The sequence below is a fragment of the Geospiza fortis genome, unplaced genomic scaffold (assembly GCF_000277835.1).
Source record: "Geospiza fortis unplaced genomic scaffold, GeoFor_1.0 scaffold224, whole genome shotgun sequence".
Taxonomy (NCBI): Eukaryota; Metazoa; Chordata; class Aves; order Passeriformes; family Thraupidae; genus Geospiza; species Geospiza fortis.
The window spans coordinates 1,537,015-1,558,722 of record NW_005054448.1 but is presented as its reverse complement, the minus strand read 5'-3'; the positions used below and the strand labels follow the sequence as shown (position 1 = coordinate 1,558,722).

Sequence of the window (21,708 nt, the reverse complement as noted above, 5' to 3'; positions counted from 1 at the left end):
TCCCAGCCCCACAACATCACACCATACAGCCTACCCCTCCAGCCCTCAGTCTCACATCACGTTCTGCCCCAGCTGTGAAGCCACTACCCCCTTTTCTCTATCAGTGATTGCTTTTCTGTCTCCTTGTATTTCTCTTTGTATCCCAGACCGATGTGTGTTCAGAGTGTGGGTTCTCAGAGTGCAGCTGTGAAACTCACAGCTTGCTCCTGGAAGCACCCAAGCTTGGATGGATGAGTACAATCCTGGGGCATCCCCTGCACAATCTGCTTCACCTACCTTGGTGGTGCCAAGGGATGGAGGTGGGCCCAGAATCTCTCGCCAGGACTGCGACAGCTCCAGGTCCTGGGACAGCTCTTGACTTTCCTCTGCTGCAGGGATGCGCTTCCGCTTATTTGCAATGGGAACCAGTGGCAGAGGGATCTTGACAGCCCCAAAGTCCTCTATATCACTGACCTGTGAGCTGGGTGTCCCCTCCACAGGCGGGTTGGCAAGAATCTGAGAGAGCAAGGAGAGCAGGAGGATGGGGGCTGCAAGAGAAAAGCCCCACTGGCACCCCCAGCACCTTTCCCTCCCCCTCTTTACCTGTTTCTTGCCTTTTGAAACAAAAAGCTCATTGATTTTTTTCTGTTTGTACACATCATTCTTCTCCAGGAGCTTCTTGTGAAGCCAGTCTGGGTGTCGGACCCGTGGCACTGGGTTCTTTACCTGCAGAATAGCTCCAAATCACACTGCGTCCCCTGCAGAAATCCTTCCTCCTGTCCACTCCCTCACTGCCCTATACCTGCTGCAGGGCTGCAGGAATGGTGATGATTTTCTGGATGGTGCTGCCCAGCCTCTCGATGTAGTAGTCCCAGTCCAGGATCTGGAAAGAGGGCAGAGCTTGGGCAGAAAAGAAAGCCAAGCAGAAGGGCCCCCAGACACAGGATCAAACATCCCAGTAGCACTCTCACCCCAGCCCCCTGCTTTGTGAGCACAGGAAGCCACCACCCAGGTTGTGTCTCCAACAGGACAAGCCTGTGTCCCAGATGCGGTGTCATCTGCAGGGATGCCTCACTCACCGCACGGATGTTGAAGTCCTGCAGCGAGGGGCTCTTCAGCCATTTCCGGAGGTAGTGCTTGCGCACACTGGGCTCAGCTTGGAAGATGGCAAGGGGGATGGCCCTGGAGATGGCAGGGAATCAATGTCCCAGCACCCCACAATCTACTGTCCCAGCCTGTGGAGATCCTCCAGGCTTCTCCTAAACTCCTGTGAGGCCACTGGGCTGTCCAGTGTTACCCACTGCCCTGCTCATGGCCTATGCCAGATTCAGGCGATCACCTGGCCGTGTATTCCACCTCCCTCCCTTCTTGCTGCCTGTGCATCCCCTCTTGTTTTCTCACACACTGCCAGAAGCCCTGGCCCCTCCAGGTGGGGTTACCTCTCGGTGACGGGAGACCCTTCTGGTTTCTTGGAAATGATGAAACGGCAGCTCAGCCCTGCATCCTTCACCATCTGGTCCCCCAAAAACTCTGCCAGGCGTTTGGCAGTGCTGATGGAAGTGGACTTCTGCTCCCCATAGTCCTCCAGTTTCCGTGACATGGACCGGTTCTCTGAGATGAGCTCAAACAGCTCTGAATCAGGCATGTTGGCAGCCTGAAGGCCAGGGAAAAGCCCAAAGTTAGCAAGAACTAATGATCAAACTTTACTGCTGTTAGAAAGAGGGAAGACCACACACAGCTGATGTGTCTCTTTACTGGGAGCCTGGGAATTGCTTCCCAGTGCAGCTGCCAGTGGGATCTATAGAAAAGAGGGTGTGTGGGTTTCAGGTTGGCATCAATTGCAGCAGCCCAGCTGTGGCAGTACAGCTTTGTGTTGTGCATACAAAGTTAGGCTCACCAAGAATTTGTTGTAAAACAGCATCACAAAACAAAGGACTGTAGAGGATCAGAACTAAACATGCTTTGTCTCAAACATTCTGAGTATTGCTACAGGAAAGGTGTGATTGGAAGAGAGTGTCCCACAGAGGTGTGGCAGTGCTGTTCTGAGCCAATTCCCTGCTATGCCTTAAGACTCAGGCTTAGTCCCCTCTCCAACACACATCCAGAAGAAGGGCTTGCTGTGCATGAAAGGGAGCAAATAGGTCCCCTCTCTTCTTCTTCTCCTCTCTTTCTCTTCCACTTTCTTTGTCTCATGGTTTGCCCCAGCTCTCGACCATCCATATGGCATGACCAAAGCAAGACCAACACAGATCTAAGGACTGGTGATATTCTTTGTTTTCTTCCCTTGCTTTGCCTGAGCAAAGGGCCATCATATTCTACTCCATACTTGGTATTGAAAGCTGTTGTGGGAGTGGGGAGCTTGTGTTAAGGTGTGTTGTGATTTGTTAGCCAGGACCTTTGAGTAGCGGTATTGTGGCTCATGCGCCAGCACCTTTGTGTGATGGTGTGCTGCAATTTGTTAGCCAGTACCATTGAACACTGGTGGTCTATTGTGGCTTGTGAGCCAGTGCATTTTGAGGAGCTTGTGGTGGGAGATGAGAGCTTATTGAAGTGTTCCATACAAAATTAAGGGCTTGTTTGCTTCCACTCTTGTGGAAGTCTGTTGTAAGAATTGGCTTGTGGACTAACACATTTTGAGTTTATGCAGTGGGCTTGTTGCTGGAGTTACAGCGACTGTACAATAAAACAAAGAGTTCCTGACACGTGACCGGTGTCTTTGTTCAACCTGCTGAGAATTTATGATGAACATCACGCCCCTGGACCAGCAGGTCATGACAAAGACCCAGTTAGACTCTTGTTCCTTCCCACCCCCTTATCTCACAGAATCATTTGGGTTGAAAAGCCCTCTAGTATCACCAAGTCAAACCATTCCCCCAGCAGTACCAAAGCCACCACTAACCATGTACACAAGTGTCACATCCACACATCTTATACATTCCTCCAGGGATAGGGATTCCACCACTCCCATGGGCAGCCTGTGTCAGAGCTGTACAATCCTTCTGGAGATGAAATTTTCTCTATTATTCAACCTAAACCTCCCCTGCTGCAATTTGAGGCTCTTTCCTCTAATCCTGTCATTTGTTCCCTGGGAGAAGTGCCCAACTCCCACGCTGGGAGTTGTACATGGATTGTGGGAGTTGTACGTCCCATGTGGTTCCGTCCTATTTGTCAGGGAGTTGTAGAGTAAGACTGTCCCCCCCCACCCCGAATCTCCTCTTCTCCAGGCTGAGCCCCCACAACTGCTCCTCATTAAACTTGCATTCCAGCCACTTCCCCAGCTCTTTTCCCTTCTCTGGACATGCTCCAGCCCCTCAATGTCTTTCTTGTCATGAGGGGTTCAAGGTGCCTCACCAGTGTCCAGCAGAGGGGGATGGTTACTGCCCTGGTCCTGTTTGCCACACTATGGCTGGTACAGGCCAGGGGCCATTGCCCTTCTTGTCTACCTGGGCATGTGTTTAGCCACTGTTGATCAGCACCCCCAGATCCTTTCCTGTCAGGTGCCTTTCCAGACCCTCTGCCCCCAGCATGGAGCATTCCACGGGGTTGTTGTGACCCCTGTGCAGGACCTGGCAGTTGACCTTGTTGAACCTCACACCACTGGGTTTGGCACATGGATCCAACCTGTCCAGTTCCCTCTGCAGGGCTTCCTGCCTTCCAGTAGATTCACACTCCCCCCCAGCTCAGTGTCATCTGTGAAGTGACTCAAGTGTTCAAGTGGCACAGGAGACCACTGACTCTATGCAAGCAAAGTCCACCCTCCCACAGTGCCTGACCAGCTCAGATGCTCCTTCCCAGGCTCCACCTTGGAGCACAGACTTGCTGAGCTCTGCCTACCTTGCTGTAGAGCACATCCAGCCAGTAATCTGCCACCTTGGCCACGGAAGCATAGACCTCTTCCAGGGTGCTTCCTTTCAGAAAGGCTTCGAACACAGATGACTGGAATATCTTCACCAGCTGCAGTTCTCCCCGGCGTTTCACCTCAAACCCCTTCAGCTCAGCCAGGGACCCATCCTCGTTGAACACGGCGTACCTAGGAGAGAGTGTGAATAAACCTGGCCTACACCAAGGGACACATCCCTCAAGGTGCCACTGGTGTCCCTCCTGCCAGGGTGCTTCTCCCCATGCCTTTGTGCCACTATCCAGCATGTTCAAAGGAGCCACAGCTGCACCTGGATAATCTCAAGTATCTACAGCTTCTCTAGCAACCATTTTACCTTGGTCTAGGAAAGGGCCTCAGCTCTTGCCCCAGATCATCCACACTGACTCATCGAACCACAGGGGAAGTGATCTTTAAGATTATCCAATCCCATGCTCCTGCCATGGGCAGGACACCTTCCACTAGGCCAGGTGGCTCCAAGCCCTGTCCAGGCTGGCCTGGAACACTGTGGAGCTGCCAAAGCTTCTCTGGGCATCCTGTGCCACTGTTGCACCACCCTCATAGACATGATTATCTTCCCAATATCTCATCTAACCCTGCTCTCTGGCAGTGGGAAGCCATTCCCCCTTGTCCTTTCCCTCCTTCCCTCTCAGCCCTTGTCCAGAGTCCCCCTGCAGCTCTCTCGGAGCCCCTTTAGGCCCTGGGAGGGGCTCTGAGCTTTCCCTGCAGCCTTCTCTTCCCCATGTAAACACCCCCAGCTCTCCCAGCCTGGCTCCAGAGCAGAGGGGTTCCAGCCCTTGAAGCATCTCCATGGCCTCCTCTGGACTCAATTCAGCAGCTCCATGATTTCTTGTGCTGAGCACGCCAAAACTTGATGCAGCACTGAGGGTGAGGAGTGACCTTATTTGTTGTGTAAGTAAGGGAAGGAGATGAGAGCCCAAGAGGAGAAATGAAGATATTAGGAAGAGATTTAGAAAGCAGGAAACTGGCAACTCCAATGCTGGCAGAGAGGTTGAGAGAAAACTGGATGCAGCCATGAAACACTTAAGGGAACATTCCTCCCTCTTGCCTTTTCTTTTCTTGAATTGCTTTGCCTTTTACAGCCCTGAAAATTATCTGTATGTCTCAAAAAAAAAACCCCAAACCACCATTGTGGGAATAACCAGTGAGAAGAGGGGATACTCAAACCTGCTTGGCCAGTCCTTCTCCCACCTACCCACATTCCCAACAGCACAACCTTTCCTTCCTCCACTGACCACGGTGCCTGCAGCCATCTCCAGGCTGTTGTGCTTGGAGAGTGACCAGGAAACAAATGCCCTTTCTTAGACCCCTAAACTATAGGAATCCAGAGCTCCTGAGGGGAGTTGTACAAAACACAGTCCACTCAAAGCTGAGCAACACTTTGACTCCTGCAGAAGGGTCTGAATGCCTGGAGAGGGGCACTGGTAGGGAATCGTGTGTGCTGAACCTTGTCCTGTCAGGGATTAAGCACAAAAATGTTCAGAATTGTGAGGATAGAAAGTGCTGGGGACAGCGACAGCATGTTTTGGAGTCAGATCCAGGTCTGTGGGCTGCAACCCAACACAATGGATGTCACTGCTCTAGCTCACATTCTTGGTTAGGAGGTGGTTGTTGAGAAATCAGTGAAGTTTGGGTACAACTATCCTATAATGTGACAGTAATGGCAGAACCAGTCCTACTTACAGATGGAGAGGGAAGGGGAAATACATAGGAGAAGTGTTACTGGAAGTCTGTTAACACTTGAAAGATAGGAAGGCAGGAACTGCTAAGTTTAAACAGATTGGATTGAATAGAAGCAGTATTAGAAATCCTCAGAAGCAAAGTCAATGCTCTCCTGCACACCTCAGAGCCAAACAGGCAGATGTCTGGTCACTAGGCTGGAGAAATGTCATTTTCCTGTTATCTGCTAAAATTTACTGCCATAGTAGCTGCGTTCAATGATCTGACATAAGGAACTTGTCATTTAAAGCCAGTGAGTCAAATGCTGCTGGCTCTGGAGGCAAGGACCAACATGCCCTACACGTACAAAGGCTACGAGATCCTTAGTCTTTCAACTCAGGGGAAGAGACAATATTTCAAGCTTTGAAATCTCACCTTTTCTTCAGCTTCTTGCCCTCCTCTTTGGACGCTGGAAGGATCATGGCCAGGTATGGACCATCCACTTCAAAAAAGATGCTGTTCTCTGAGCGCGTGACGTAGGTGAGTGAGGCTGGATCCTGCAGCTCCTGGTACTGGTCATTTGTGAAGCCTTCCTGTGGCACAGCCCCAGGAGAACAGTTTCAATCTACAGCTGTCAGGTCACACCAGGGGATGCCCCTGGGACACACCCTGCCCAAAGGGACACCTGAGCACCCCTCTGGGAGCTATAGCACAATTTAGGACTCCAAAGTCAAAGCACCTTTCCTGCCTATTGAGAAGAAAAAGGCTTTGGACCCTAAAATGATATTTTCTTCTCTTATAGAGCCTGGAGTAAGCAGAGCATAGGTTTAGACCTTGTGCTGGACTCCCTAGCACAAGTAAGCATGCACCTAACCTGGCCTCTTACAGACTCCCCTCTCTGAGGAGGATATTGAGCCTCTTTCTCCACTCAGATGCTCTCCAGGGCCATCGCGCCCAACATCTCATCCACTACATAGGGAGTGGAGATGGAAGAGGGGCTCTCCCAACTCATCAGCCCTCCATCTCCTTTTCCCAGGCTGCAGAGCTGGCCTGGACAGGTGCCAGACTCACTTTCACCAGGATGTTCAGCATGGCACCTGGGTAAGAGATGGTTACTTTTGGCTTCTTGATACTGGTTGACTTGATGACAAAGTTCTCCGGGAAACTGTTGGGAAGGACACACCAAATCCCATCAGTATCCAGTTCTAGAGGTCTCCTAGGGAAGAAAGGAAGGAAGGAAGGCCATTGTCAGGAGTAGAGTGGACGAGAGGTGAGGATCAGTTCTGTGTCCCCTACTAAGCAGTAGCCTGTTCCATCCACTGTTCCCTTTTGCAAAGCGAACCCTCAAATACAACAGCAGTGTCAGGAATCTGAATGCTCATAGAATCAGAGAATCACAAATCACTTGAGGTTGGAAGGGACCTTAAAACTCATCACATTCCAACAACTCTGTGTCATGGGCAGGGACAACTTTCCCTAGACCAGGTTACTCCAAGCCCTGTCCAACCTGGCCTTGAAACATTTCCAGGGATCCAGGGCAGCCACAGCTTCTCCTGGCGACTTGTGCAGAGAATTTCTTCCCAATATTCCACCTAACCCTGCCCTCTGGCAGTGGGAAGCCACTCCCTCTTGTTCCACCACTCCTGGCTGTTTCCCAAAATCCGTCTGCATCTTTCTTGGAATCTCTTTAAGCACTTAAAGGGGCTCTAAGGTCTCCCTGGAGCCTTCTCTTCTCCAGGACGAAAACCCCCAGCTTTCTCGGCCCTTCTCCCTCACAGGAAATGTGTCCCATCTCTCTGAAAACTCGAGTGTTTAACATGCTCCCACATCTGTCCTAGATGCAGACGGACCTTCTTCAGCTCAGCACACACTTACCCAATCTGCTCGATCAGCTCTCTGGCCTGGGTGATGATATTTGCCCCTGTGAAGCAGACAATGCCAGCCATTTCCATGGAGTACCAGCGAGCTCTGTGAGCAGAGGAGTCATAGTTAAAACAATGACATACCCCCTCCAAAACCCAGCTATGGAGGGGCAGGAGGATCTCTAGGGGAAGAAGGGCAAGAAACACAACACTGGGCATTGTTCTCCTATGAAATTCTCTACTTATCATGCTCCAGAAAAGCTGAAAACCCACTTACTGACAAGATTTTCATCATTTAATGTCTGGTAAGAGTCTCCAGGATGAGGAGTAGTGGGTAGAAGCAAGAGAAGAGTGTTACAGGCAGGACCTACTCTCATCTTAGTGCTTCAGGAAGTGACTACCTCAGCAGGACAATCCTGGTTTCCAAGGGTCCTCTCTAGAGGATCCTGGATGGCTCAGGAGAGACTTACCCTTTCCGCATGACATATCCATAGAAGGAGTTGAGGATGCACTTGTGGGCCAGCTGAAGGGAGTCATAGAGGATCTCCATGTTCTTGCAGCGTTTCATTTCAGAGGCATCTCCAGTCTCCACTGCTGCAGACAGCTTCTTCTTCCACACCTGCATGCCAAGGGCAGAGTCAGGACAATTCCACATATCACTGCTGGTGGCACCCAACTGGTTTCCACTCAGTCCCAGCATAGCATAGCAGCTCTACAGGAACATCTTTGCCAAAGATCAGAATCATGAGTCAAACATCCCATTTTCTTTTGCAGCACAGGAGGGGTTGGCCAGAGGCACTTTGTCAGTTGTCAGATGAGACTTGCAGATCCCATCATTGATTGGAATTCAAGCAGCACCAGCTGTGCTGCACCCTATGTGTGCAGGGAAGAACTCAATACACTGCCTGATGCAATCCATCACGCCCGGCTAACAGCAGAACCACCAGTGTAGGAAAAGCCTCTCTGTCAGCCCTGGGAATCATGGCAAAAGAGGCAGCAGGGAGGAACTGCAAACCAACAGGCTCTTTAATTAACTCTGCCAGACATAGAGCCCCTGGGCCTCCTAGAATAGTTTGGGGTGGAAGGCATCTTAAAGCTCACCTCATCCCACTCCCTGCCTTGGGCATGAACACCTTTTTACTAGGTTGCTTTAAGTCCCATCTAACCCAACTGGCTTTGGACACTTGGAGGGATGGGCCAGCCACAGCTTCTCTGGTCAACCTGTGCCAGCACCTTATCTCCCTCACAGGGAAGATTTTCTTCCCAATAATCAATACAACCCTGCCCTCTATCAGTGGGAAGCCAACAGAGTAATCCTTTGAGGTTTTCAGCAAGGCACAAGAGGTCCCCAGGCTTGGCAAGACAATTTGACCAGCACCCAAGCTTGGTACCTTGTGCAGCCCCTTGAACTCATATCGGCGGTCCCGGAATGCTCGCACCGTGTCCACGTAAAAAGAGTTTTCTCGTTGGCAGATGGTGGTGACTCGCTCCTCCACCTTGGTGACATGGATCTTCTTGTACGCCTTGCGGCAGTAATCTGGTCAAGGGAGGAGGCAGAGGGAGGTTGTCAGGGATGGCTGCCCTGCTGCAGAGGGATGAACAGAGTAGGGACAGGGAGGCAGCTAAGCATAAGGCATGGGTGAGTGGGGGACAGTCCTACTGCAAAGGGAGAGGAAGATCCCAGTATGGAAAGATGCAGCACCTCTTTATGGAGGTGGAGGGCCAGGGGAAAACAAACTAATCATATGTCCCAGCTACAAACCCAGGCTCTGCCCCCAGCCAGTTGGGTGGTTCTGCTGGACAACTTCCCTCCAGGTGATAGGACAATGTGATATTTCTCTTTCAATAACTGGCTTTATTTAGCAGCCTGAGAAAAACAATGGAGCCATTCATATTTCAGCTAAAATCCATGGCTCTCCAAGAGAAAAGGAAACACTGACAGGTATCAGTGCCTGGCTCCTTGTAAGAAGCACGCATGAGTCTGTTGGGATCCTGGAGAAGTTCTGAGACCAGCCTGACCTCACCCCACAGCCCCAGGAGGGGTCACTACTGTTGAATACCGCTCATGGTCCACGTTATAAAACACTGCCAGGATCATGACCTTAATTTTTTTACCTGCTAGGCGCTTTTTCTCATATTTGGCTTGTTCTTCCTGGGAAAGCTCATGGAAGGCACGGGGTGGTCCATCAGGGAACAAGGGAGGGAACTTCTCCGACTCCAGCTGCTGCTGGATGCGGTGGTACTCACTGCGGCTGGCAGGCACTGCAGAGGAGGGCAGTGATCAGTCCCTCAGAGGAGAAGCAGGAATTTGGCTCCATCTCTGGGGGCTGTACTTACTGAACTCTCCTCTCCATTGCCACGTCATCCGGCGCTGACAGTTGGCACCTGGCTTGTTGAAGTCACAGGCAGCACATGTGGCCTCATCCACCATGGCAGAGGGCTGGATGCAGTAACAGACACACAGGTGTTAGAGGGGACAGGTCCCCAAATGACAACTCATGCCAGAACAGGTGCTGAGTGGCAGGAGACCACAGGTGTGAACATCAGAGATAGTACTCAGTGAGATCCCCTTTCCAGAGCCTTTCAGGAGCACAAGCTCTGCAAAACAACAGCTAGGTTTCTGGGAAAAGCTCTAGCTAAAGCTGCAGCTGAGTCTCTGAAGACCTAGCCATCCAGAGAAGGACAACAGAGCTAGGGAAGGGGGTGAGCACAGGTCTGGTGAGGAGCAGCTGAGGAAGCTGAGGGCTCAGCCCGGAGAAAAGTAGGCTCAGGGAGGACATTCTTGCTCCTACAAGTCCCTGACAGGAGGGTGGAGCCAGGTGGCCATCAGGCTCTGCTCCCAGGGAACAAGTGAGGAAATAGCCTTAAGTGGTGCCAGAAGATGTTTAGGTTGGATATTAGGGAAAAATCCTTCAGTAAAAGGGTGATCAGACAGTGGCACAGGCTGCTCAGAGTGGCACTCTCCTGAAAGTATTTAAAAGCCATGTGAATGTGCCACTTGGGGACATGGGTTAGTGGCGGCTTTGGCAATGCTGGCAGAGTGGTTGGACTCAATGGTCTTAGAGGGCTTTTCCAACCAAAATAATTCTGTGATTCTACAATTCAATGGCAGCTTGACCAAATCTCATACCCAGCCTCATCTGCTTCCCCTACCCTGTGCAGAAAGTTCAGTCCTTGCTTTTAAGGGAATCCAGAGGGACCATCAAGGTCATCTGGAAGTCAGATTAGGAGAGACAAGACTGATGTTACCCACCTGCAACCTGTTGGTCAGAATGATGTTGGGGTACATGGCCCCCACATCCAGATGATAGATAAGAGGACACTCAATTCTGTTGGGAACATCCTTCAGGGAATTCAGCTTGGCCTTGATTTCATCACAAACCTGTGGTGAGATAAAGAGAAGTGAAACTAGGGCAGGAAGGAGTTAATGAATCAAATACTTTTTGAATTTGGTTCTTCATAGGCTCACTTGCCACAGGCTCTGGGGATGGATCTAAAGGACCAAAGGAGCAGAGCAGGGTCTCCTCGACACTGCTTTAGGTTTTGATTTCGATGTCCAGGATAAGCTATTCCATAGGGATATCTGGGAAGTGGAAGAAGCTGCTTCCTAAATATGACTTGATCAAGGACCTTTTCAGTGCAAATGGGTTAATGGAGACAACAGCAAAGACCAGAGGTCCCCAGTCTAGTGCTGCCCTCCAAGAAACACCAGACTTGGATTTGGAGAGAGGCGATCTGCACGTTTGTAGCTGATAAGAAGTGGGGAACAAGAGGAACAAGAACATTTGGGATATCTGAGGGGGTCTGCCTTCTCCCTAAATTCCTTCCCAGCTCTCTCAGAGCTTTGCTCCTGGTTGAACCCATGAAGGGAAAAGCAGGAGCTGCATTCTTCAGATGGGGCAGAGACCCTGATCTCCAGGCTGGGCTGCAGGACTCAGCCTGTAGATGGGCTTCTTAGGTCTTTCTTTGTAGAACATAAACCAAACCCAAACAGGCATTTTAGAACTGCAGTCCCAGTTTCCTGCCCAACTCAGCTGTGCTGCAGGTGCTGTACCTCCTGGAAGTTGGTGACCTGATCCAAGGGAAGACCCTCCTCTTCCTCAATGGCATGCTGCAAGGTCTTCTCCACATGCTGCACCAGGAAGTCGAAGGCAGCAGGATTCTACAGGGACACAGAGATGGCAGTGAGGCCATAGGCAGCTGTCACTGGCTGCAGGCCGGCAGCTTCTGCCCCATATCCCTGTCCCTGCTTTGCTTGGGGACCTCTAAGCTGTAAGGGACGTGTTGAGGCACTGCGGGAGTTGATGAAGGTAGCAGAAACAGGTAAAAAGCCCTCAGGAAGGGTTCTAAAGCAGCTCAGTTTGAGAGAGGACAGGACCCCAAGTGACAGAGGCCTAACTTCCAAGAAACACTGGCTGAAAAACAAACCCAAAACCCTCCTTCACTACCATCCCCTGCTGTCAACAAGCTCTGGATTGCTTGCTCTCCCACTGAAGCACAGATGGCCACTTAGAGATCTCCTCCCCCCCCCTCCCAGCCCAGATTCAGGTAGCAAGAGTCTCCTGGAGGTTGCCAAGCATTGGAATGGGCTGTTGAGGTCAGTGGCAAAATCACTATCCCTGAAAGTGTTCAGAAGACATGCAGATGTGGTACTTGGGCACAGTGGTGGCCTTGGCGATGTTGGGTTAACAGTTGGACTTGGCAGCATTAAAGGGCTTTTCCAACCTTACTGATTTCTGTGATTCTAGATGCTGCCCTAGAAGCCCAGCAGGGATACACTGGAGATGCCAACAACAGTGGAAATGCTATCCCTCCCCACCACGCTACTCCATGAGGACAGGGGCTGTCTGCTGGCCCATTACCATTTTGAAGCGGCAGGGAATGTCACTGCGGAAGACCCCAGATTCCAGTGCTTCCACATGGCCTCCCACATAGGTCTCTGAGTCCAGCACATGTCCATCTTCTGTAAGCTTGTTAAATTCCTGCTCCTGCTTGTTGGGGAAGATGATGTTGGCATGATAGGCCTGAACCATCAGCAGTGCCTCACACAGCGTCCCAGATCCTTTTCTTAACACCTGCACATGAGAAACCAAATCTGGATTCAAATTCAAAAATAGTAGATTTAAATATCAGGAGGAACTCCTTCCCTGTGAGTGTGGTGAGGCACTGGACTGGCACAGGTTGCCCAGAGAAGCTGTGGCTGCCCCATGCCTGGAAGTGTCCAAGGCCAGGCTGGACAGGGTTTGGAGCAATCTGGTCTAGTGGAAGGTGTCCCTGCCCTTGACAGGAGGATGGATGAGATTATCTTTAAGATCCCTTCCAACCCAAACCAGTCTGTGATTCTGTAGAAGTGCTGTCCCAGCACTTCCAAGACTGGACTGTCACACAACAAGCTGGACAGCTTCAGCTGGTGACACATCTTCAGCATCACTCCATCGAGTGCCTTTGTCAGCTCAACCAGGTGGGAACACACTGACATCTTCTACATGCTTGACAGCTTCCTTCATCATCCTCCCTACAGCTGACAACAGCCAAGTTGAACAAGTTCACTGACAAGTGAACTTGGCTGAGCGTGGAGCATCAGCCATACTTTCTAGCTTTCTAGCTCCAGCCCTGCACTGCCAAATGTCAGGTGTCTTCTTATAGGAACCTGTCTCTAAACACCTCACAGCTGTAGGAGAAAGGAGCAGCCTGTAAATCCACCCTCCCTTCCTCCCTGCCACACATGCAGAGTATCTAGGCAGTAGGAATCAGATCTGTGGCCAGAGCATCCCTGCAGATTGGGAATCACGGTACTTCACCCAGAAAAGAGATAATTTTGGGAAAGCACTCACCTCATCAGGCTCCATGGGAATGATGGTACACAAGGCGAAAATGAAGGGATGCACATACTTCATATACATGTAGTAAGTAGCAACGGCATCGGACACTGAGTAGGTGGCCAGGGTCTGTCAAGGAACAAGAGAAGCAAATGAATCCAAATCCCATGTGAGAGTGGTTCAATGACAATGATCTTTCATTGCTTCCTGCTGGACATTCTCCTTCTAGCAAGAAGGAAAAGGTGTATTTCTCCATAGCCTAGGTTGTAAAGAATAATGTGTTTGCTTCTGAGGCCATCCTGCTTTAGCTCTAATCAAGCAGCAACATGTCAGCTCTAACTTAGAAGGAAGAAGGAAGATGCACTGAAGGCACAGAATCCACCCAGTTTGGGTCCCAGGAAGCTGCTACAGGGCTCAGCAGAACCTCCTGCCTATGACACCTGGAGCACTAACCCTTCTCCTATTCCTCCAGCAGGTCTCAGTTCTTCATGGTGTTTCTGATTTCACTGTTGCTTTTCACCCACACTAATGTAAATAAATACAGAGAATGCACAGTGCAATGCCAGGGCCAGAATCACTTCAGGGGAATCCTCTTCCTTCTCCCTGTGAGCTCTAAGGCATGGGAAATCTGGGGAGACAGATTCAGTTAATTTCTCAAAATCCACTCTAACTTATAGACTCAGTCATAGTGCAGCTGCTCAAGGCTTGTTTTCCCACAGAGCACAGGGAGAGAATACCTGAGGCTCCTCCATGGCCATCCGGCACATCTCCTCAGGGTCCAGCTCCACTGGATCGTAACCCAGTTTTGCTTTAGCTGCTGCTTTCAGGTTGTGACTTCCCACTGGGAGGTAACTGTCTCTCTTCACCCACCTGGACAGAATCAGGAAAATATCAGTTTGTGCAGAGAAACCAGGCCTGACCTTCAAAACAGGGTCAAGATTGTGAAGGGGACCTCGACTACCATGTCTCTCACCAAGGACAGCCCAGCATCCAAGAAGAGTGGATGCAGTTGGACAAGGCTGCCCAACTTTAGCTAGCCCAACCAGAACAACCCCCACTGTCCATCTCCCCACCACTGCTCATAATTTCCACCTTCCAGTTCCCTCAGTGGCTTTAAGATAAAAATTTCACCGCTGAAGAAGACCCCACCTGCAAGAACATCCAGCTGTGCTCCAGAGCCCAGACTCTCCAGGGGAAAAAACCAACATAAAATCCTACAGTTCTGTCTCTCCCATGTGTCCATTCCTCTTCCCCCTATGTCAGGAGGCTGGCAGGTAAGGCTATAGCCCCTTTCCGTGCTCCAATGGCCAAACCTTAACCCACTCCCTCTCCCTTTCTCTCTCCTCCCAAATCAGCAATCAAACACCCAAGGCTACAGGGCAAGAGCAGTCTGGGAACCCTTCAGGGGAAGACTTGGCAGCTCCTTTGGAATGCAGCACACCAAGGGGAAGAAGACAACACAGGAATGCATTATTACACAGCTGAAGAAGGTGACACACAAAGCTTCCAACAGACAGAACATGAGAACAGTATTCAAATACAACTATAGATATTTTATCTGAACTGAAGAGAAAAAGACACAGCTATGTGTAGAGGGGCTGCATTCAGTACCTCAGACAGTCCATGTGGATGCACTGGGATGCTTTGTACTCTCCCTGGCTGTCCTTCTGAAACCCAATTTCCTGATACATATTAATTCCATGAGCTGCTGCTCTTGCTTCCACAAAGGGCCTGAGGAAAGAGGCAGCATGAAGAGAAGGAGCAGAACAGCCATTTTCCTGCATCTCTAACAATGGTTCCATAATCACTTTGTTACAAACTACCAAATTATTTTCCCTTGTGATTTATCTGTTAATAGACTTCCAGGCAGGACAACCTGGTCTAGTGGAAGGTGTGCCTGGTCATGGCAGTGAGGTTGGAACAAGACGATTTTTAAAGTCTCTTCCAAGCCAAACCATTTTGTGGTTCAAGAGGCAAACCTGCTTGTTTGTATCCTGCATCTGAAGGCAGAGGTCTGTAGTCCCTCTCCTCCTGCTTCCCCAGGCTCATCTGTACACTTCTTCCAATATCCTCCAGGTCTCTTTTGACCCAGTCCCTGCTCTCCCATGACTGAATTCATCCATATGCTGACATTCCCACACTGCCAAGGGTTTAAAAGTAGCTCAGGTAAGTGGATGGGACTCTTCAGAAAGTCCTACTGCCAAGCCAATGACCACAGGATTTGGTGAGGTGCAGGACATGGCTGCCCCGCATCTGGCCACATGACCTCCCCACACTGTCTGAGCTATGGAAGGATGCTGAGGATGGAACCTGACCTTGCCCTGTAGCTCAGGTGACACCTTGCCAGTTTAGTCATCATCCCTGATCTTACCAGTCAAAGAAGTCTCCATTGTATGTGACAATGATGGTGGGTTTGGTCTCCTGGACATGTTCAAACCATCTCCGGATTAAATGAGCCTGGGATGAAATAGAAAAGATGTGTAATTTAAGGAACTTCATCTCCTCTACAGGGAGGTGGTGGATACCACAGTTTGTTCCACACCTCCTATTTCCTCTGCACCTAGCCCAAAACTGATCTCTCACCCTTATTCCCAAGAAACAAAAGCACAAAAAGCCCTGCTGGACTTACTGCATTCCCCAGGGAGGCAATCTGCCAGGGAATGAGCTCTCTGGCCAAGAAAAGCTCCAAGCAGGTAAAACTCTGCAGAACAGAACTGACTTACCTCATCTGGTTCGTTAAAGACACAAAATGGACCCTCATACTCCGGTTTGGGAGTAAACTCAAAGTCTTCAATGTTCTCTGAGACAATCTCCCTGTTTGTGATCAGGTAGCCCTGAGGAGGTGACAAGGAGGCAGTTAGGAAGACTGAAGTCACAGACAACTCAAAAATGCTGCCCAAACAATGAGATGCTTTTCTCTTGAAAGCCAGAGCTTCTGTCAAGGGGGAACAACATTTTGGGAGTCATCCATTGAAGTGTCATTGACCATCAGAAAAGGAGGCCATGGAGAGACAACACAGGACACCAGTGCTGTCTCTGTCCTGCAGAGAAGCACCAGCAACCTGGGCTGGGTTCCATGAAACATCACCCAGGCATCAATGCCATTCCCACAGGCACACATCATGCAGCTGGCAGCATGGCAAGCCTGGAGACAGCAGGATTAGAGGGTAATGCTGGGCTGCTTCCTGGCTTTGCTGCCCAAGCCTGAAGGAAACCATCCTCGCATCCTTACCTGCCCATCAATCATGTAGGAGATCATCATGATCTGGTCTGTGTCTGCATCAGGAAACTTCAAAGGGAGTTTGGTTGTTTCAATATCAAAGGCAAGAACAACAGGATCCTGGGTAGGACCAAATCCATTAGAAAATATTTCAGAGCTGACTGAAAGGGTGTTTCCCATAAAACCCAGTGTTGGTACAGTAAGTGAACCAGAACATTCCTGTTAATCATTTTAGTGCTTTATCAACCGAAAAATCACTACCCAAGCCCAGTGTTTCCCCTGCCACCATGGTTTTACACTGGCAGCACATCAGACACCAGTCCGTTGGGGCAGAACATCTGCACAAAGAACACCTGCCCAGTGCTCACCGGCCTCTCCACAAGGTCATCTCGGCGGGTGATTTCGGGTGGGTAGGTGTTGCCCCGGTATCGCACGTTGTACCAGTGAGCCTGTGGAGAGATGAGGGTGGGTCGTGCCTTATGGCAGAGCCACATCCCCACGTCACTCCATCCAGCTGCTGGGGATGGAACTGTGGCAATCACAGGCAGCCCAGAAGAAAAGTTTGAACTATTGCCACGCATTAACCAGGTAGCTTTTCTGTGTGCCATTAAATGTGAAGCCCAGCAGAACAGAAATGAGCTCTAGACATGAACTCATTGTCATCAATACTTTTGTAAAGGTGTTGGAGAGAAAAAACTTTTCTGTGCTTCAGGAGTGTGACTGGGAAAGCAAAGCTCACCACATGGATCTTCAGATCAATGGAAAGGCGAACGTGGTAAGGCACATCATACTCCCGCATATCCACGATGTTGTCCATCTGGTTGGCAATTTTTTTTGAGGCTCCTTCCTCATCTGTGCTTAGACTGCCCCCACTCAGAGCACTGCAAGAGCAGAGGGGAGCAGCTGCCGTATCCATGTATCACACAGAATCACTGGGTTGGAAGAGACCTTTAAGATCATCGAGTCAAACCCAGCCCTAACACTTCAACTAAACCCTGGCACTGAGTGTCACATCCAATCTTTTTCAAACACATGCAGAGATGCTGACTCCACCACCTCCCTGGGTAGATGATTATAGTACTTTATCACTCTTCCAGTAAAAAACCTTTTCCTAACATCCAGCCTAAATTTCCCTTGAGACTGTGTCCTCTTGTTCTGTCAGTTGTTGCCTGGAGAAAGAGACCAACCTCCACCTGACTACAGCCACCTTTCAGGAAGCTGTAGAGAGTGATAAGGTCACCTGAGTCTCCTTTTCTCCAGGCTGAACAATCCCAGCTCCCTCAGTTGTTCCTCACAGGGTTTGTGTTCCAAGCCCCTCTCCAGCCTCGTTGCCTCCTCTGGATGCGCTCCAGCATCTCCATGTCCTTCCCAAACTGAGGGCCCAGAACTGGGCACAGCACTTGAGGTGAGGCCTCACCAGTGCCGAGTGCAGGGGCAGAATGACCTCCCTAGTTCTGCTGGCCACACTATTCCTGACACAGGCCAGGAGCCATTGGCCTTCTTGGCCCCCAGGGCACACTGCTGGTCACGTTCAGCCGGCTGTCAACCAGCACCCCCAGGTCCCTTTCTGCCTGGGCCCTGTCCAGCCACTCTGTCCCCAGCCTAGAACACTGCAGGGGGTTATTGTGGCCAAAATGCAGGACTGGGCACTTGGACTTATTAAACTTCATCTTATTGGACCCTGCCCATCCCTCCAACCATTCCAGGTCTCCCTGCAGAGCCCTCCTACCTTCCAAGAGATGGACACGTGCTCCCAGCTTAGTGATATCTGCAGATTTACTAATGAAAGACTCAATCCCCTCATCCATATGGTCAATAAAAAGATTGAACAGAACTGGCCCCAGCACAGAGCAGCCGCGGGCTGCAACTTTTCCAGGAGTGTGCTGTGGGAGACAGTGCCAAAGGCCTTGCTGGAGTCCAAACAGACACATCCACAGCCTTTCCCTCATCCACCAGGGGGGTCACCTGGTCATAAAAGGAGACCAGGTTGGTCAAACACGACCCAACCCTCCTAAACCCCTCCTGGCTGGGTCTGATAGCCTGGCCATCCTGTAAGTGCTGGGTGATGACACTCACTATAAACTGTTCCATTACCTTACCAGGTACCAAGGTTGGACTGACTGGCCTAGACTCACCAGGATCCTCCTTCCCACCCTTGTTGTGAATGGGCGTCACATTGGGCAGCTTCCAGTCATCTGGAACCTCACCAGTGAGCCAGGACTGCTGGTAAATGATGGACAGCAGATTGGCAAGCTCATCTGCCAGCTCCCTCAGCTCCCTGGGGTGGATCCCATCTGGGCCCATATGTTTATGAACATCCAAGCAGCTCAGCAGTTCTCTGACAGCCTCCTCCTGGATAACAGGGGGATCATTCTGCTCCCTGGCACCATCTATCAGGCCAGAGGACAGCTGTCCTGAGGACAAGCCATCTTCTCACTAAAGACTGAGGCAAAGAAGGCTTTAAAGACCTTTGCCTTCTCCCCATCGGCAGTCACTAAATTCCCTCCCGCATCTAGTAGAGAACCAAGGTTGGTCTTACCCTTCTTTTTGCCATTAATATATTTGTAAAAACATTTTTTATTATCCTTCACAAAAGTTGCCCAATTATGTTATAACTGAGCTTTGGCCTCTCTAATTTTTTCCTACATGCCCTAGCAAGCCCCATAAATATTTCCTCAGATACCAGACATCCTTCCACAGATGATACATGCTCTTTTTATTCCTAAGTTCCTTCAAAACCTCCTTGCCCATCCAGGCTGAGCGTTTGCCTTGTTGACTCATCTTTCAGTGCGCAGGGACAGTCTGCTCTGTGCCCTTAAGATCTCTATTTTGAGGCACACCCACCCCTCCTGGACTCCTCTTGCTTCCCAAGGATCTCTCTGAATAAGTCTCCTAAACAGGCCAAAGTCTGCACTCCAGAAGTCCACTGCAAAAACTTATTGATGTTCCTCCTTATTTCACCAAATATTGAGAACTCTATAATTTCATGATCACTGTGCCCCAAATGGCCTTCAACCACCACATCTCCCACCAGCCCATCTCTTCTTGTAAACAACAGATCTAGCATAGTCCCTCCCCTGGTGTCAGTCTACCAAGGACACCCACTGGCACTGGTTACACTGGCAGCAGGAGTCAGGGACAGGAGAGCAATAGAAAATGTTGGATTATTTCTGTCTTGGTCACAATTAGAAGTAAGGTTGCCCATTGCCTTTCTGTACCCTTTCACAGGGAACAGGCAAACTATATGACAGGCAACCAGAGATACCACTAAACCCCATCCCATCAGCTCTGGGGTCTCTTAATGTGCAGCACAGAGCTGGAAGAACCACCCTGAAGATGGATGGTCGAAAGGCATAGCAGGAGTCACATCTAGGCAAGATAACAACTCTGAAGAGAGCTGGGAAATACTCAAGAGGGTCTAATTATTAAGTGGGTGGTGAGGCACTGGCACAAATTGCCCAGAGAAGCTGTGGCTGCCCCATGCCTGGAAGCGTCCAAGGCCAGGCTGGACAGGGTTTGGAGCAATCTGGTCTAGTGGAAGGTGTCCCTGCCCTTGACAAGAGGGTGGATGAGATTATCTTTAAGATCCCTTCCAACCCAAACCAGTCTGTGATTCTGTAGAAGTGCTGTCCCAGCACTGGCAACCTGGTCTAGAGGAAGGTGTCCCTGCTCATTGCAGGTGGGTTGGACTAGACGGCCTTTAGAGGTCCCTTCCAACCCAAACTACTCCATAGTTCTATGAATTATTAACACGAGAAACTGACTGAATCCTCTGGGGGGAGATCCCACCTTGACAGCATGGTTGTGTAGACATCACTCGCCTGGTCCTGCTCCCTGTTTTTCCTCACGGCAGGAGAGATTTCCTTCCGCACCTTCAACAAGTCCTCCACCGTGTTGAAGGACAGCTTGATGTAGTTCCTCTTCAGGCCTACCAAGTGGTTTGGCTGCAAAGCAGCAAGAGAACGGCAGCTCAGGGATAGGTACCATGAGAGAAGGGTGGAAGGACTGGCCAAGAAGGAGATGCTGATGGGTGGGACAGTAAAGCACTGAGGAGAGATTCTCATGGGTGTGTCAAGAGCACAAGAGCAGCACAGCAAGAGCCCAGCCAGCCCTGCTGCTTGTGCAGGCACCCACAAGTGGGATTTACCCAGGGAAAAAGAGGAAGAATGGGTCGAGCATGAGCAGCACCACCCTCCTGCAGTATCCTCCTTCCTCCAACCACTTTAATTCTAGAAATTAATGTCCTGAACGCATTGTCTGAAATAACTGATATGTTCAAGGAGAGGAATGTAATTACTGCTAATAAGCAATTAGCCATAGTAAACACATTTCTGAGATGCCACAGAACCAGGAGATTTAAGTCAAGCATACTGCTTTCTCTCCCTGCTCATCCCTTCCTACATCACTAGATCTGTGCAAGGTCCAAAAAAAAATGCCACAGAGGGATACAGACCAAGTCCAAGTCCTCTTTGGGGACAGTTTCCAGCTTTGCAATCTTCCCTTGGAACTTCTTGGAGAGGAAGGAGGACACTTCCCGCTCACAGCCCTGTCAAGAGACCCTGGGGTTGAGCAGTGCATCTCTGTCCTTGGGAGGAGATCATCCCAAAGCAGGCTGCCCAGGAGGTCTTGAGCTCCCCAAGATGCTGTCTCCTTTCCTGGGGAGCTCAGCCCTGCCCCTCCTCACCTTCTGGGTAGCAATGTAGAAGTAGGGCTTGTAGGGTAGGGCCACCTAGGAAGGAGCAGACAATGGTGACAGGTTCTCTCCCGGGACACTGTATCCACTTGGTCTCCCCAGCCCCGGCACCCACCTTGAAGCGGCTCCCATCCTCCTGGATGAAGTAGTAGTCCACTGCGCTCACTGACTGCCGGTCCTCATCCAGCACCTCCGTCTGCCCATGAGCACCAAGACTCAACAAGGTTCCTCCATGAGACTACCCCGGGACCCCACCTCTTTCCCCCGGGGCTTACCGGAAGTTTCCGTGTGGGACTTCCCTCCCGGCAGTGCCAGGGAAACATGGGAGGCCCAGCAGGGACATTGGGTCTTCTCCCCCGGGTACGGCCGGGGTCTGTCTGTCGGAACCGCCTCCTTGGCCCTACCATGGGTCTCCCCAGGGGACTTCCTCCCCCCCTACCTATCGGTGGTATCTCCGTGGGACACTCCCTCCCCACCCCGGCTGTATCGGGGGTCTCCCCAAAGGACCCCTCCCCCCAGCCCTACCGGCCGTAACTCCGTGGGACTCCCATCCCTGGTACGGCTGGGGGGGGTCTCTG

At 50.7% G+C, this 21,708-nt stretch overlaps 1 protein-coding gene across 1 annotated transcript in view; it reads right to left on the bottom strand.

Moving 5' to 3' along the window:
* Positions 1-21,708, bottom strand: part of POLE (DNA polymerase epsilon, catalytic subunit) — a 45,924-nt gene that overhangs the window by 11,523 nt on the left and 12,693 nt on the right. Inside the window, exons 2-29 of the mRNA XM_014309724.2 lie at positions 21,246-21,326; positions 21,122-21,166; positions 20,891-20,983; positions 20,227-20,381; positions 17,177-17,318; positions 16,806-16,886; positions 16,450-16,557; positions 15,941-16,051; positions 15,589-15,674; positions 14,829-14,948; positions 13,955-14,087; positions 13,233-13,346; positions 12,261-12,473; positions 11,453-11,560; positions 10,652-10,780; positions 9,736-9,838; positions 9,514-9,660; positions 8,790-8,935; positions 7,869-8,017; positions 7,412-7,504; positions 6,608-6,752; positions 5,972-6,129; positions 3,814-4,009; positions 1,419-1,633; positions 1,059-1,161; positions 782-862; positions 583-705; positions 277-495 (exon numbers count right to left, since the gene is read on the bottom strand). Coding sequence (XP_014165199.1) covers positions 277-495; positions 583-705; positions 782-862; positions 1,059-1,161; positions 1,419-1,633; positions 3,814-4,009; positions 5,972-6,129; positions 6,608-6,752; positions 7,412-7,504; positions 7,869-8,017; positions 8,790-8,935; positions 9,514-9,660; positions 9,736-9,838; positions 10,652-10,780; positions 11,453-11,560; positions 12,261-12,473; positions 13,233-13,346; positions 13,955-14,087; positions 14,829-14,948; positions 15,589-15,674; positions 15,941-16,051; positions 16,450-16,557; positions 16,806-16,886; positions 17,177-17,318; positions 20,227-20,381; positions 20,891-20,983; positions 21,122-21,166; positions 21,246-21,326 — 3,597 coding nt within the window. The remainder of the gene's footprint in view (positions 1-276; positions 496-582; positions 706-781; positions 863-1,058; positions 1,162-1,418; positions 1,634-3,813; positions 4,010-5,971; positions 6,130-6,607; positions 6,753-7,411; positions 7,505-7,868; positions 8,018-8,789; positions 8,936-9,513; positions 9,661-9,735; positions 9,839-10,651; positions 10,781-11,452; positions 11,561-12,260; positions 12,474-13,232; positions 13,347-13,954; positions 14,088-14,828; positions 14,949-15,588; positions 15,675-15,940; positions 16,052-16,449; positions 16,558-16,805; positions 16,887-17,176; positions 17,319-20,226; positions 20,382-20,890; positions 20,984-21,121; positions 21,167-21,245; positions 21,327-21,708) is intronic.